Source organism: Phalacrocorax aristotelis, chromosome 2 (genome assembly GCF_949628215.1).
Source record: "Phalacrocorax aristotelis chromosome 2, bGulAri2.1, whole genome shotgun sequence".
Lineage (NCBI taxonomy): Eukaryota > Metazoa > Chordata > Aves > Suliformes > Phalacrocoracidae > Phalacrocorax > Phalacrocorax aristotelis.
Genome location: NC_134277.1, coordinates 120,247,761 through 120,264,419, shown reverse-complemented (window position 1 = coordinate 120,264,419; position 16,659 = coordinate 120,247,761). Strand labels below are relative to the sequence as shown.

The window sequence follows — 16,659 nt, the reverse complement described above, 5'->3', positions numbered from 1 at the left end:
CCCTGTTCTTACCTTAGCATATGAGCTTTTCAATCTGACTTTCTCCCCATGTCTTGCTGAGGAGGGGGTGTGCTAGAGTAGCTTGAAGGGCACCTGGTACCTATGATGGTCAACCCAGCACAACTTGTTTCTGGCAGTTGGACTTCTCATTTATCAGGTTGTTTAATTGGTTGAATCATTTTAGTTGGTAATTTTATAAATACAATACTGTCCTCAAAAATGCTGTCTAGCTTTGACTTTTGGAAAGCTGCTGTTGTAGTAGGACATGACACTTACTGTGCTTGTTCGCGGTGTCTTGCAGGGGATGAACTTTCATATATTTTACTTTAGGAAGGATAAATGGCAGAATACCAGTCTGATGCAATATGGAGAAAATTTGTCAGATTTGAGGTGAAAAGTTTTCCATGGTCTATTTTGATAAATATTAATACATTTATGTTTTTGCTTTAGGAACATGGTTCTGGCTGAACGCTGTGTGCTGCTTAGTGCTGAAATCTTAAAAAGTCAAAGCAAATATTCGGAGGCAGCCGCTCTTCTGATTCGTTTAACTAGTGAGGTAAAACACATAGTGGCTTTTTCCATTCTTGCCCTCCCCTGACTCATTTACTTACCCAAGCACTTCTAGGTTACATTCCGGTTCTTGTTCTGTGACGTTTTCTAGCCAAAGGTAGCAAGTGAGCCAGTATAAAGCATGAAGTGAAGAAAACTGTTTATACAGCAAGTGAAGAAACTAATAGCGTTATTTTCCCAGTCAAGTGACTTGCTTGACTTCTTTAAACGTGCTAAATGTGCATTTGTTTTCTTTGGCTTTATAACAAATTCTCTTTGACGTTTACTTAGCTCTTGTATGGTATACTTTCAGTTTAAGAACTTATGGTTTAAAGGTATTAGCATGGCTTGCCAGAGCCATAATGGATACTATCCCACATATAATCGGAAGTTCTCTGTAGTTTAACTAAGGCGTTACTGTAGCTCAGCTGTTATGAATCATTAGAATCTTACTGTGTAAGTGAAAGCTAGTCTGAACACTTCTGTAATATTAATTGGTGGAAATTAAGCATGGAATTACCTTCTAACAGCCCAGAAAGTGTCTTGCTTGAAAAGGAGTGAAACAAATGTAATACAGTAATAGTGTAGCATCCCCTATGTAGCTTGGAGGAAGGTCTAACTGGCAGTTAGTTCTGGCTTTGTGGCCAGCTGCACCAAATGTGATGCTTCTGAGACTTTTCCTGGGACAGATTAAGTGTGGAATAAATTTGCTTCATTCTGTAAGTTTCTCAAGTGTCTTTGTAGCTTCATCCTTGCCCTTTCAACTTAAGCGTGCTACGAAAATTTATGCAAGCAGTACAAGTTATTTAAGCAAGGAATTTAAATACTGTTGGCTCTGCATAGTCATTTTCAACTTAAAATCGTATGTAGTACACTTGTGATGCCTTCTGGAGTTGCAGGGAAAATCTTCATAGGATACTATGTAGCCCTATATAGTATATTTGTAGTCCAGACAGCATACTTGGACATCGCTGATAGCAGGGTGTTCAGTTGTGGTAAAATCAAGTAGATTCTGTTCTGACTGGTTAAAGTAATATAGCAGTGTCTTGGCATGAGAAGGGGGTAATACTAAGAAATTGTACATTATTAAGAAATCATCCTAGTTCTTGTGATATTCTCTAAGTTCCATTGCTCCCTCTGTTTTTCTTTCATCCTGTTAAAGCTCTGAGTTTGTTTCTAGCCTTAATATATGCAGGGGGAGGGAGAGGAAAAAGTAGCAGAGTGCTTCAGAGGTAAATGTTAGAAACGGTAGCCTTGAGTAACTGAAAAAACAGAAATTAGTTATTTTGTCACTCAAACTGAAACAGGTTGATACATAAATCTCTCCACTGGAAAAAAATACCAGTGAGTTTGGTATTGAACACTATACATATAAGAAAGTGAAAAATACTTTTAGTCTTATTTTTTATATGCAAGCATATCAATACAATGTTGGATATAACAGAATCTTGAACGTCACAGCACTATTACAGCTTAATGTCTGTTAGCATTTAAACAAGGTCACTGTTATCTTTGTTTTTATTTAACTTTGAAGCTAATTCTCATTTTTACTTTTAAAATAGGATTCAGATCTTCGCAGTGCACTTCTGTTGGAGCAGGCAGCCCATTGCTTTATAAACATGAAAAGTCCCATGGTTAGGAAGTTTGCATTTCATATGATATTGGCTGGTCATGGGTTTAGTAAAGCAGGCCAGGTAAGTATTATCTTTCTGCATGGAAAATATGCCTGGTATTTGATACTCACTCTGAAAAACATGTTAAATGTGTCATTAGTCTGGAAGATGCTTGGCTTCTGACGCTTTTGTGTAAGTCAGAATTATTTAGCTCTCATCTTCTGAAAATGACTTCTGCATCGATCAGCATAGTCTTTTACTTCTGATTGGAAGTAATGCTGAAGATCACTGTCTTAAGTTTCAAGTGATGTGTGTTTTTTTCATTTCTGAGTCTGTTTTGCCCACAGTGATATACAAGGCTTTTTATTTGGGTAAAGGATTATTTTTACTCTTGAGATAAGAGTGAGCTACAGGAGTTAGAGATTTGTTAAACTCTTACTTTATTAGAAAAATAGTAAAGTTTAGATATGTTTTTCCCGGTGCCTTGACAACATGCTTTTTAGTGGAGGTGCAGGTGTGTGAGCAGTTACTACAAGATAAACAAAAGCATCTCTTTATGGCTGCTTAAACTTAAGTAGCAATTAAACCAATACAAATTAGATTGGTTTTACTTCCATTCATGTTCCTGTGTAGGCCACTCTAGCTGTGGTAAATAAATTCGAAGTTTGTTGGACATAACTTGTGTGCTTTATTTCTGCCTCAGTTCTGGGATAGAATCTCTAAAGATAGCTTGTGCTTGATTCCTGCTGAGGTCAGCCACCGGAGTTCAGTTATGGGGCTTTCCTTGAATACGGTCAGTTTCAGTTTGCTGATAAGCTGCAAACCTCTGATACAAATTTATTTCTATTGCAAATCAATAGTACAGGAGAACCGAGGCATCAGAATTATGTTTGAAACAAAGCCCTGTGGTCCTGGGGGGTGGTGTTATTGTATTCTTGGTTTCTGCATTTAAAATCACAGATGTGAAGAATAGTAGTATTTTCCCCCCTCGGTTTTCTTCATGCAGTAGTTTCCCTATCTTTTGTTATGACAATACAGTACTGATAGGGAACTATTGATCAGAGGGTTTTTTTATTTATTCCTCTATATCTCACTCTTTTGCCTGGGAAAGTGCATGCATTTTATAAAGCTTTGACTTTTTCTTCAGGTAACAGGTCTCTTTGTTTGTATCTAATTCTTGTAGGGGTTCTGGTTTCCAAAGAATGCTTTTTCAGTGTTACAGTAAATGTAGGTGTTGGGTTTTTTCCATATCCTTAGAGGCACCAAAATATTAAATGCTACTGAAGAGAAGTCAGGCTGCGCAGCTGCATACTGTAATACCATATTTTAAAGTGTCAGTAATACCTGCTGATGTTAAGGATTTACTGCTTATCCTGTGCTGTCATCACCATACCAATCTGAACATATCTTAGATTTTTCCATTACTGCTCTAAATAAGGGAATGCTCTTCCCCTTTTTTAGAAGCTGAGACTTGCCTGTACAGTGAATGCATATGCAGATGTCCAATACCTAGACTTGGGATTGAATGCCCAGGTCTTGATGTATGTACAGGAAAGGAACTCTGGAGCTGATTGGGAGCAGAGCACCTATCTCCCAATGGCTGATGCGATTGGTAATTTTGTCTTGTATGTACTGTAGGGCTGTGTTTTATTGGTTTGCTTGGCATGGATTTTGTCCCAAGTGTGTCCACTGAACAACTGACTGGAACTGTCACACTGAAAGTCCGGTTACAGAAATGAAATGAAATGTTTTGAACATAGCTTATGTCCTGAGGCCTGGCAGTAGAGTTATGTAGACTGTAGCAGTCAGTCCTAAAGCAGCACAGTACGCTCTTAAAAGTAGTCTTCTCTTGTTTTCTTTTTTAACTTACTGCCTGTTACACTAGTCTTTGAAAACATGAACTCAATCAGCAGCCTAGGCTCTGTACTGTAGGACCCAACACTTCTGCGCTTAGATTAATGTTGAACAGATGCTCTGAGGTACAGTTCTGCAAACATTACACTTAGGATGGGGACGGGGGTAGTGTAAACTTCAGTAACTTTTCTGATTTACTCTTCAACCGTCCTAACATTACAATGAGTGGTTAATGGGATTATTTGAGAAATTAACTTCTTTGGTTTTTTTTCTTGCAGAAAAAACACGCTTTACGTTGCTACTGTCAAGCCATGCAGGTTTACAAAGGGAAAGGCTGGTCTCTTGCAGAAGACCATATTAACTTCACTATTGGTCGCCAGTCCTTTACGCTTTGTCAGCTTGACAATGCTGTGTCTGCCTTCAGGCATATTTTGATCAATGATAGTAAACAATCTCCAGCTCAGCAAGGAGCTTTTTTAAGAGAATATCTTTATGTTTATAAGGTAAATGACTTTTTGGTGTCTTTATTCCTTGAGTAACAAGTAATTTCATTACCAGTAATTTTCTATTAAGTCATTAAATGATTTTCTGTCACATCTGCTTTGATCCAGGCTTGTGGTTTTATCTAGTTGATGCGTTCACTTTTTACTTCAGGTTTCAAAAAACCAAATATGCTGCATCTCATGTATGTATCAAGTGTACTTCCACTGGTGGGTATTAGTGGGACACTCTGTGTTTTTATTACAGTAAAGTGACGTTCTTCCTTTTGAGGGCCATGGTTGAATTGCAGCTGGTGATAGTTCAGTTCAGTTTTTTCTGGGAGAAGTGGGTCTGGGGTTTTTTTGATCAATTTATGATGATTTTTGAGGCTTTTGGTAATAAATCTTTAATAAAGACTAAGTAGCTCTGTCACCTTTTCTGGTACTATAAAGTATTCCCCATCCATGTTGTAGTGAATTTTATTCTTTAATACATATTTTTGATACATCAGGTGACTCACTGAATTACTTCCTAAGTTTGTGAGTGATTCTGGATTGTAGTGTACCATATACATTATGGGGTGTTTAGTGCCTATATCACCGCACAACTTGCAGCCATGTAGTTATTTACTGTCTTTTAAAGCTTGTAAACAGCAGTTCTGTGGTGTTTGCTAAGTTATAGTAGACATTACTTGAGACTAGGGTATGAGTCTACAGCTCAGCTGTGGTGAGAATCTTGTGTAATGGTGGTGTAGTGAATGTAGTTTATCAAATTCTAAGAGAGTCAAGCTTTGCATCAAATAGAGCTTTTAACAGCCATGCAGCCACAACAGTGATTAAAGTGCTGGATTAAAATAACTATTCTCCTTTTTCCATAAAGATGTCATGAGCTTTATACTGTTATTGAAGAAAAAATAGTACTTCAGTCTGTCAAAGCAGAAGGAACTATCAAAACAGTTAATTGAAATGATTGATTCCATCTTAAAAATACTACCTGTTCAAACATTGAGTGCCTATAACTTTGCTTCCTTATCATTCAAACATTGGTAAAGTATAGCATGAACATCATGTATTTGCATAATGGCATGACACACTGTTTTCCTCCTTTGCTCCAGAACGTAACCCAGCTATCACCTGATGGTCCCTTACCACAGCTTCCTTTACCATATATTAACAGCTCAGCAACCCGTGTCTTCTTTGGGCATGATCGAAGACCAGCAGAAGGTTAGAAAACTTTATGTGAACAGATTGAAGTTACTTATTTATGGAACCAAAACACATGCAGGGTGATATTTAAAAAAATCTATTGTTATGTAAAACTAATGCCACAAGATAACTTCTTAAATAAGATTTCAAGAGAAAAGCTTAAGCTTAGTATCTGCTTGCTAGATGTTTTCAGGTTTCCTCTGTAAATATGACATCTGAGTATGTGGATGTGCTGAGTTCCACTATTTTTCATAGCTGGAAAGCTTCAATGCCCATCTGTAACGAACTTTGTGAAAGGGATTATTAATGCTTTAGCAAATGCTAGATGCTAGTGCTAGTGCTAGAAATTAGCTTTACAGTTAACTTTCTATTGGATGAATTTTTGAAACACTGCGATTCCTGAATGTAAAGTAAGCTGAGTGGAAATTCTTATATAAACCAGGGCTGTACTCTTGTCTGTAGTCTTGTTGTGAAGTAAAAATAATCTGTAAGCGGAGTATGCCATGTAGCATGCTAAAATCTTGGAATTCCACAATTTGCAAATAGAAATATACTCAAATTATCCTCAGTGTTGTCTTCCACGTGTGTATTTCAAAATGTCTTGCAATTCACTGACTTATATAAACTGTTACATAAAAATGACAGTGACTGAGAACTTAAAATGTTTTAACAATGCTTACCAGATTGCCAGTGCAGCCCTCTGCAACTGTGACATGCCACTGTTATCTTCTAAGATTGCCTTACTCATACTAGGTGAAAAGCAGGCAGCTACGCATGTAAGTCTCGATCAGGAGTATGACTCGGAGTCATCACAACAGTGGAAGGAACTTGAGGAGCAGGTCGTATCTGTTATAAATAAAGGAATAATACCTTCAAACTTTCAGCCAACACAGTTCTGTTTAAATCGCTACTCGGATAACTCCAGATTTCCACTTGCGGTGATAGAAGGTAAACTTAAGATTTATACACTTCAGAAATACAGTGAGTTAGGTAGATCTGTTCTTGTGTTACTGTAGATTTAAACCAGCGTTCCTGTGCAAGTTATTTGCACAAGAATGCTTTGAGTTAGGTGAACTGTCAGATTGTGGTGGGGGTAGCCTCTTGTCATTATTTTCTTGCACTTTTTCAATAGAACCAATAACTGTAGAAGTGTCTTTCCGAAACCCTCTGAAAGTTCCACTTCTATTGACTGACCTTTCATTACTGTGGAAGTTTCAACCTAAAGATTTCAATGCAAAGCATGATGGAGAAACAGAGCTGGTAAGGAAAGCTTCATGCTTTTTTTAACTAAAACCAAACAGCTACAGTTACGGCATATATATTCACTGAAGTTTTCTGTAATATGAAAACAGCTGGTTTAAGTATAAATTAAAAAAGGTAAAAAAAAAAGCAGCAACTGAATTTCATTATGCATTGTTTAGGTTTTCCTGGATCTGTAGGGCAGAAAGCAGCTAAGTTAACAAACACACTGTAATGACTATTGTAAAGCTTAATGCAAAGCAAAATGCTTCCAATATTTCATTGTGTGTGTAGTACATCTATTTTGAGTCATACTAGCCTTGTGTAGCAGAAATGACTTGCAATGTTAATAGGTGTGTTGTTATATAACTTTTTCTTACTTGAGCTACTGTATGTAGCGGAATGTGTGTTCTGAAAAACTGTGCTGGTATGCCATATGAGCATCTTGGTACATGGATTAAAAAATGAAAATTTATTTTATTAAAAACAAATGTTTGAATAGTTTAGATGAACTACTACTGTTTAATTTAACACTTCAGCTAATACTGCCAAAACTCCCCTTTGAAGGACTGTTTTCACATTCATATTTAAGGCTTTAATATGTTCTAATACTGAATATTACAGTAAATTGCTTAATAATTTGGTTTCCTGGCCAAAAGCATTTGGAACATAGTGATCTCTAAAGGCGCTGTAAGCGTTTGCCAGAGTTATAAACATGGCTTCATTTAAGTTTCAAGGATTACTGTACATGTTGCCTTCTGTTCTGATCTGAAGTGCTGCTTTGATGATATGATAAGTACTTCTGTGGGTATCAGTGAAATTGTTTGGGAATAGTTCCAATTTATAGTAATCTTAAATTTCTCTCAAATGTTTACTGAGTTCTCTACTGGCTTCTTTAATTCAGGAAAGCCTGAGGAGCGGGGCATACAGCACCTGCTGGTTCAAACTATCTGCAGTTTGAAATTTGTATGCTTTTTTCTTTCCTTGAACACTTTAGAAAAGGTGTGGGAAGTAATATTTATGGCACTTTTCCTGCCTAGGAGTAATAGTTTCTGAAAAGCTGTTTCTTCTTTTCAGGGAACATGCGATAATGATATGATAGGAACTGAAGCAATAGCAGAATTTTTAATTAATAGCGAGGAGACAAAAGTGGTAAGTACTGTACTTTGTTTTAAAAATAGTCTTTTCAGTGTTGAACTTCAGGGTGGAGTTCAGACTTGTTATGATCTGAACTTAATGCTAAACTTACAGAAGACATTACTGATCTATGAAATACTGGAACTTCTGAATCTCATCAATGTGTATAAATATCTGAAGGGAGGATGTGACAGGAGAAGAGGCAGTGGGCACAAACTGAAACACAGGAGGCTCCATCTTAACATCATGAAACACCTCTTTTCTAAAATTTATTTTTTTTTAAGTGGGATGGTAACAGCTCTGGACACAGGCTGCCCAGAGAGACTGTGGAGTCTCCACCCTTGGAGATACTAAAAGCCATTTGGGCATGATCCTGGGCAGCTGGCTCTGGATGGCTGTGCTTGATCAGGCGAGTTGGACAAGATAACCTCCAGAAGTCCTTTCCAACTTCAATTATTCTGTGATTCTGCCTCAAAGTTGATTTTCATTAAATTTAGAATTCTTTCCTGATGTAATGAGCACCTCTCAGCTGTGGACTGGTTTCATAAATTCTGTGTGTGTGGAATTCTGAATCCAGTAAATGACCAGTAGTTACTGTATGCAGTTACATCTGATACAACTATAAAGTAAATGTATCTGTCTTTAGCAATTGGACATTTAAATGTAATAATACTTTTTTCTAGTAGCAACAACAACAAAAATTTAACGTATCTCCACAGGCAAGACTAAAGCTCTTTCCCCATCAAACAGGGGAGCTACATATTCTGGGAGTCGTTTATAATCTTGGCACTGTTCAGGGTGCTGTGACATTAGATGGGATAGATCCTTCTGTTGGATTACAGACAGGTAAGTGTATTATTTAAGTTCTGTGTCTCTGGAAGGGGGAGACGTGGCTTCTTCAGAATAGAGCTAAATGCTAGTGTTCAATGTTTGACTATCATGATGCAAGGCCTTCCTTCAGGTAAGGACATAGAAACAAGGGAAATAATTGGAACAGGAAAAGAATGAATTGGCATCTGTAGGAGTCCCATGAGAAAGGAAGTAGCATATGCCAAACCCACACTTACTGTCCCTTAAGTCTTTGGAAATTCTGAAACTATTAAAAAAATAAACATTTAAATATTCTGTCTATGCTTCTTGATTCTATAACAACATTCACTGACTCTTTAGCCATTCTCTTCTGTGTCTTTTAGCTTTGTTTAGTTTTCAGCTTTTGTTTAAATGTTGCACTGCAGTTCTTTGCAAGTTACTCTGTTTTGCTGAGTCATTCATGTGATAGTTTCATAATGAAAAATGTAGTTGTTTGAGGAAGTGGGGATTAAAGCACACGTTTGAAAGTGTCTAAAAAAAATGAAGCTTTTTTAGCTATCTACAAACTGGAAACCTTTGCGGGGCAAAAAAAAAACCCACAAACATTTGGAGAGTGGTAGCCTATCTTTGAAGGAAATAAAAATGTTTTGGGTGACTTCTCCAGCTTGGCAGAAATTAAGAAAAGAAATAATCACCTTCATGTTCCACAGTCCAGGCCCCCCACCCCCACAATTGAAGCCAAACTACTAAAGGGCAGAGTAAGTCCACAACAATGACTAACTAGCTGTCTGAACTTGCGGTAGCAATGTGTTACGTGTGATGTAAGCTTTGAATAATTCTTTATCAGTGATGGTGCTTAATCAGAGCACTGCATGTGCCCAATAACAGAAAAATCAAAATGGTTTTGAGATTGGGTAGGGAGCTTTGGATCACTTCTCAGAAAAAAGTTAGGAATTACTTTTTAAAAAAAAAAATCAAACTTTTAAAACATTGTTTCAGGAAAGTTTGTCTCCAATGGGTTATCTGTACGAGGACGACAAGATTTAGAAATCCAAGGGCCTCGACTTAATAACACAAAAGAGGAAAAAACATCTATCAAATATGGACCTGATCGACGTTTAGATCCCATTATTACAGAAGAAATGCCTTTGTTGGAGGTATGTAGCTACTTTCTGTTGGCAGTTTTGAGCAAATGGCTGAATCCAGGGCTTATAAATTGTGTTTCTAACAATGAAGACTTAAACTTATAAGGCCTAAATCTTCCCAGTTCATCTCTGATCTCAGTGCCCAACTTCTGTGGGGTTTTCTTTTATCAAGTGAAGCTTGGAGCCTTCAAATTAAAACAATTTTAGGACATTATTTCCTTCAGAAATCTAGCTGGCAAAGCTTTTGTAGCTAAACTTCAGGGTGAGGGGGAAGCAGGCATAGAAGCTTTTTTCTGTTTGCTTGCCATTCATCTAGAATATTTCTTCAAGTTGGTTAATTAAAACACAGTGGTTTTCCTTACTAGGGTTATTAAAACGGTCTAACTGGTTAATGACAACACTCTCTATGACAGAATATAATAGTTCAGTTGGAAGGGACCCACAACAATCATCTAGCCCAACTGCCTGACCAATTCAGTGCTGACCAAAAGTTAAAGCATGTTAGGGGTATTGTCCAAACGCTTCTTAAACACTGACGGTTTGGGGCATTGACCACCTCTCTGGGAAGCCTGTTCCAGTGTTTGACCACCCTCTCGGTAAAGAAATGCTTCCTGATGTCCAGTCTAAACCTCCCCTGGCACAGCCTGAAACCGTTCTCATGTGCCCTATCGCTGGATCCCAGGGAGAAGAGAACAGTGCCTCCTCTCCACTTCCCCTCCTCAGGAGGCTGTAGAGAGCAATATAGTTTAAATATGTTGATTGCTGTTTTAATGTGTATTTGTAACTTGGGTCAATGTTCAGGTTTTCCTTTTCTCCTGTTCTCTCCCATACAGGTGTTCTTTATAAATTTTCCTACAGGGCTTCTCTGTGGCGAAATCAGAAAAGCGTATGTAGAATTTGTGAACGTAAGCAAGTGTCCTCTTACCACACTGAAGGTTGTGTCCAAGCATCCAGAATTTTTTACTTTTGGTGGAAATACTGCTGTTCTAACACCACTAAGTCCTTCAGCTTCTGAAAACTGTAGTGCTTACAAGACTGTAGTGACAGATCCTACCTCTGTGCGTACAGCACTGCTATCTTCAGCTTCTTCTGTAGACTTTGGGGTTGGCACAGGAGGTCAGCCTGAAGTAATACATGTCCCACTTCCTGATGCTGTTCTTCTTCCTGGAGCTTCAGTGCAGCTGCCAATGTGGTTACGGGGACCAGATGAAGAAGGTGTTCATGAAATTAACTTTTTATTTTACTATGAAAGTATTAAGAGACACTCAAAAATGTGGTAAGTTTCTAATCTACTTTTTTTGTCATATAAACATTGTAAGCATAAATGTAAATCTTACTGAATTTCTCTCAATGGCTCTGATGTAAAAGTGGCCTGTTATCTGCTATTCTAAGCAATAATTTTCTACTGTGACCTAACTTCCATATGAAATTATATAGCCTTACACTGCTTCCATGAAAGTGGTGATTATTAAAATAATTTAATAGAAGGAAGGTTAATGGAATGCTGTTACTGCAATCTCTGTTCATATTTAGTTTCTCTAGAACCACATCTTTCTGAGGCATAAGGGAAAAATCATTATTTAGTTTTTCCTGCAGGTTACAAAACAAAATCTTGTCTACTTCAAGCAAAAGACTTTGTTCTTAGTTAAAATATGGTCACTAATTGTATTGTGATGAAACTTACTCTCTTCTGAGGGGTTAAATACCAAGTTTGACTTGCATGCTATTTTATAGTTCCTTTTTGGACTATCTTGAGACAGTGGGCACCGCAAGCTAGCAAATAGTGCTTTCTTTGAACCTTAATTGAAAGGTAGCAAGTTGACTTAAGTCACTTATTCCCAAGTCCCACCCATGTGTGAGGCTAAGGCAGCTCAGGAGAACTTTTTTGAAAAACCTGTTCTTCAGAGATTCTGGGGTGAATAGGCCTTTCCTTAGAAAGTGAAGAGATCAGCCTTCAGGAAGCCTTAGTGTAGCAATCTAGCAAACAGCCAAAATCAGAATTGAAGACTGTCTCTCTACCACCCTCTTTCACTCTTCTGCAAATACTGTTCTTATGTTGCTACCTTATAGCTGTTAGAGCTCATAACGAGAGCTGAGATAAAATTACAACAGGCTTTGTCTAGATTTGAGTTTTAGCCCACTAAGAGTACTGGCCACAGACTTAAAAAATGCTACTACGTAATTTTCTGGGAGATAAATTTATTATGGAGCTGTGTGTACTGGATTTGTTTGGAGAATGTGTCTGCGCACCTTAAGAAGCAGACTAGGAGGAGTGGATCTGTCATCAGGGCGGTGAACCTTGTGTTGTGGTTTAACCCCAGCTGGCAACTCAGGACCACAGAGCTGCTTGCCCATTACCCCCATGGTGGGATGTGGAAGAGAATCAGAAGGGTAAAAGTGAGAGAACTCATGGGTTGAGATAGGGACAGTTTAATAGGTAAGGCAAAACTCATGCACGCAGCAAAGCAAAACAAGGAATTCATTCACCGCTTCCCATGGGCAGGCAGGTGTTCAGCCATCTCCAAGAAAGCAGGGCTCCATCATGTGCAACAGTTACTTGGGAAGATAATACGCTGTCACCATGAATGTCCCCCTCCTTGTTGTGTTCTTCCCCAGCTTTATGTGCTGAGCATGACATCATATACTATGGAATATCCCTTTGGTCAGTTGGGGTCAGCTGTCCCAGCTGTGTCCCCTTCCAACTCCTTGGGCACCCCCAGCCCACTCGCTGGTGGGGTGAGAAGCTGAAAAGAGCTTAACTGTGTAAGCACTGCTCAGCAATAACAAAAGCATCTGTGCATTAGCAATGATGTTTTCAGCACAAATCCAAACCATAGCCCCATACTAGCTACTGTGGAGAAAATTAACTCTACCCTAGCCAAAACCAGCACCTCTGATCTCTGCACCAGGTGTCTCATCATCAGGATGATGGTGGGGAGCAGGGCTACTTCAGGTGAGCTCTAGTCACAAAGACTGAATGTCTGCTTGTGGCTGGAGGTAGTTTCTTTCTCAGAACTAGCCTGGAAAACAAAGTTCTTGTTTTGTGAGACTGCTCTGTAATGTAAAGCAAAGCCAAGTAAGTTGAAGATGATCAAGAGAGTGGACCAGTGGTATATTCTTGAAATCAAACTGAAAGTCATGCCAGTGCACCCTTTGTTGAGACTTTTCTGTAGCTTCTGAAATGCCAAAGTTAATTTTTCATTTGGTTTCAAGCTAGTCTGCAGGAATAGGGAATTTGTCCCCTTACACTCTAGTTATTTTTCTTCCTTTTTTTTCTAAGGGGAAATTATTTCTCCTCTGAGTTATAATATTCAGGAAGTGAGGGGTTTTAGAGATGGGAGATGGTTGGTTGGGGAATATACTTGTTCCCTACTGTATTGAAGTTTCCAGGGGAACTTAAGCAATGGGATCTTGTTTAACAGTCCTCTTTGTAGATTGAGCATAGCTTTTAAACTTTGAAAAAAATAAATAATCTGTGCCACTTGAAAGATATAGAGACATCTATATATCTGAAGATTAACTGCAAAACTTAAGTTTATTCTGTAGATGGTGACATTAAGTAGAGTTTAGAAAACCACTGATCTCCCCTCCCAAAGCAAGTATTGCATGATATTTAGAATCATAGAATTTCACCATATTTAGTAGGTAATGCATATCAAATTTTTACGTGCCTCTCATGTTTGCAAGTGGAAGTTATGGTAACTTAAAGCTTCCACGTGGGAAGAATCTCACGTGTTTTGATGTTGTCCAACAATGGAAGTTTACTCCATCCTTAGAAAAACAGGAAGATAACTTTTACAAAGGGCTTGCTGGCCTGGAGGTTCAGCATGCCTAAAAAAGGAGAGTAGTGATGGTTCTGGAAGTAAACTTCCAAGATTCTCAGTTCAGGGGAATTTGCTGAATGCAGTGGTACCCTTAAGTGCTTTTCAGTAAATGTTTATGCAGGAGGTGTGACTAGTGGGCTTTGGTTTATTTACTCAAACTATTTCCCAAAGCATGGGGTGGCATTAAATAGCTTAATGACATCCCTGTGCCATTTTGTGCCTGTTTGCTTTCACTGTACTGGTTGTCTTAATCAGAAATATTTCTGATTTATTTTTTGTCATGGTAACATATGAACCTTTTCCTCCAGTATTTCAAACTGGCTAAGAGACTGCATGTTTGAACGGCACCTACCCATGCAGCATGATTGTTAAAAATAATATAGTTTTGATAGGAAGCTAAAGATAAGTGTCTTTTTGGTGGTTGAAAGGAATAAATTGTCTAATGGCCTTAGTATTTATGGCAAACAAAAGCTAAACTTCTTGATGACAGGTTCTGGACAGCAGTCCTGGATGTTCAGAATGTCCTTTTTCTTTTTTTTTCTCCTCCTCCTTCCTAGTCATAGAGTATTAAGGCATACAGCAGTTATTTGTACTAGCCGATCTCTACATATTCGAGCTACTGTCTGCAGAAGTAATGCACTTGAAGATGAAGAAGGCAGAGGGGACAATATGTTGGTGTTCGTGGATGTTGAAAATATCAATACTGTAAGTTCTTATTTTTAGTAATAATACTGTTCTAAAGCTCAGCAGGTATGTGACACCAGTAGAACCAAGACTTAAGTAGGTTTTTTCTACTTTGCAAACCCTAAGTAAACCTTGCATATTTAATCATTCCAGTTACTGTTTGAAAGAGTACTCACATAAAGGTATATCTCAACTCTCTGGAATTCTGCTATCTCTATCCTAAGCAAATTCCAGAACTGTGGTTTGGAATTCTTTTTCTTTGAGGAAGATTTATTCCAAATTCTTGAGTGTTCTTGATGATAGCAACTTTCAAGATAGTTCTGAATGAGACAACTTGTGCCCCCTGCAAACTTTCAGTGAAAACACTGGTAGAATTAGTGGTAATGCAAGTTCAAAATTTAAGCTCTGACTTGAAGGAAGCTTCTGTGTTTACATTTAATACCAAATTCTAAAAGACATTTTTGCAAATATAATCCAAGTACAAATTTGTCTGTTGTGATCTGTTGACTTAGCAAGCAGATGAAAATATTTCAGTTTTTCTTATACTAATTTAAATTTACTCGTTTTTGGTAAAGTTGCTCCCATTTTTTCAGCCACAAAACAAAGTAATTGAATCCTCTTGTTTATAGAATTCCTAGTTACTCAGCTGGTAGTGGAATCACTGAACTGATTTGTCATTTTGTTCTAAAGGTGTCTACACTCTTTTATCTTCAGCTACTGAAGTGAATATTGTCCATTCCTTTGAGGAGGAAGGAATGTTTTATAAGTACTTACTTAGTTAACAGATAACGTTGTGTGAGACTTAATTTTCCACTACCACCTCACTCTTTCCAAGAAAGGAAACCAAGCCTAAAAGCTACTTTGCATTGTGTATATATGTTTTAAAAAAAACTTCTTGAATTTCTGAGATTTAAGATCTAGTGAGAGTTTCTAAGATTACTTAAGTGTCCTTGCAGACAGTGTTCTGCATTGCAGTTAAAAGGCTGTTTTATTATAGTCATCTTAATCTAAAATACTGCCTTGCAGGTAGTTTTTTTTTGGGGTGTGTGTCTTTGTTTCCTCTTTGTGTGGCTTTGTTTACTGGAATTGGAAGTTGCTGTGAGCTGGGACTGTTTTATGTTACAGTGGGTCTTAATTCCCTTCTTGTCTCTCCTTAGTACTGTATTATGGGTGGTGTGAACGAGTTAAATTAAGATTCTAGCAGTGCCACCTTGTAATGAACACTTACTATGTGATGTAGAACATCACAATTGTGATTGGTCTTATTTGACATAATTTTTGTTTCTTCCTTAGAGTGAGACTGGTGTTAAAGAATTTCATATAGTGCAAGTTTCAAGTAATAGCAAGCACTGGAAGCTTCAAAAATCTGTTAACATCTCTGAAGACAAAGGTGTGTACCTTTATCACCCAAAGGGTGGCAAGTCTAGCTTCTGCCTGACAAGAACAGTTAAGAATCTTACAAGAGCTGAATTTGGCTTTCAGAATAATTAGTTTCTAAAAACTTTGTCCCTTCCAAACATATAGTCAAAGTATATTGACAGATAACTTTCTGACTTCATTAATTTAAAAATGGGCTTAACTTACCTGTAAGTTGTGATTTACAGAAATTCACATCTGGGTTGGCTGATAAATTGCCTGACAAGAAATATGTTTCACTGTTCCTTTACATTTAGTTATTTATCTCAGTGTTAACTGACCAACAGAATATTTGATAAGTGCTCTATCCAGTTATTAGAAATGTATCGGAATTGCTAGTGCTGTATCCTGCCTTGTCTAATATAAGCTGCTAATTTTTTAAAAGGCTAACTATTCCAGACGAAAGTGCTGTTACTGTATCTAATGTTATCTTTACTTGTATGCTGACATTTTCTGTACTTAAAAATTAGTCTAGACATGTATTCCGCTTGCATTAATATTGAGGGTCAACCAGTCAGACAAACTGAATCTTTGTCTTGTTCCTTCTGTCTTTTTTTGTGTCTCCTTTATGTATTATGGCTCACTTCCTGCTCCAGAAGTGGATAGAAGGGGTCAGCAGAAGGTTCATCTTTACTACTGTGTAGTCACAGAAAATTTTTCTTTACTGTCATGCAGTTGCTCTGCTTGATTAGTTACGCTTCTT

At 37.7% G+C, this 16,659-nt stretch overlaps 1 protein-coding gene across 2 annotated transcripts in view; it reads left to right on the top strand.

The window, feature by feature from the left end:
• The window catches only part of TRAPPC8 (trafficking protein particle complex subunit 8), a 55,532-nt gene that overhangs the window by 23,344 nt on the left and 15,529 nt on the right, over nt 1-16,659 (top strand). For both annotated transcript variants that reach the window (XM_075084948.1, XM_075084947.1), the window contains 12 exons: nt 451-556; nt 2,112-2,243; nt 4,295-4,519; nt 5,611-5,719; nt 6,455-6,649; nt 6,834-6,961; nt 8,018-8,092; nt 8,797-8,923; nt 9,887-10,044; nt 10,866-11,308; nt 14,414-14,561; nt 15,834-15,930. In XM_075084948.1, the coding sequence (XP_074941049.1) occupies nt 451-556; nt 2,112-2,243; nt 4,295-4,519; nt 5,611-5,719; nt 6,455-6,649; nt 6,834-6,961; nt 8,018-8,092; nt 8,797-8,923; nt 9,887-10,044; nt 10,866-11,308; nt 14,414-14,561; nt 15,834-15,930 (1,943 nt within the window). The remainder of the gene's footprint in view (nt 1-450; nt 557-2,111; nt 2,244-4,294; nt 4,520-5,610; nt 5,720-6,454; nt 6,650-6,833; nt 6,962-8,017; nt 8,093-8,796; nt 8,924-9,886; nt 10,045-10,865; nt 11,309-14,413; nt 14,562-15,833; nt 15,931-16,659) is intronic.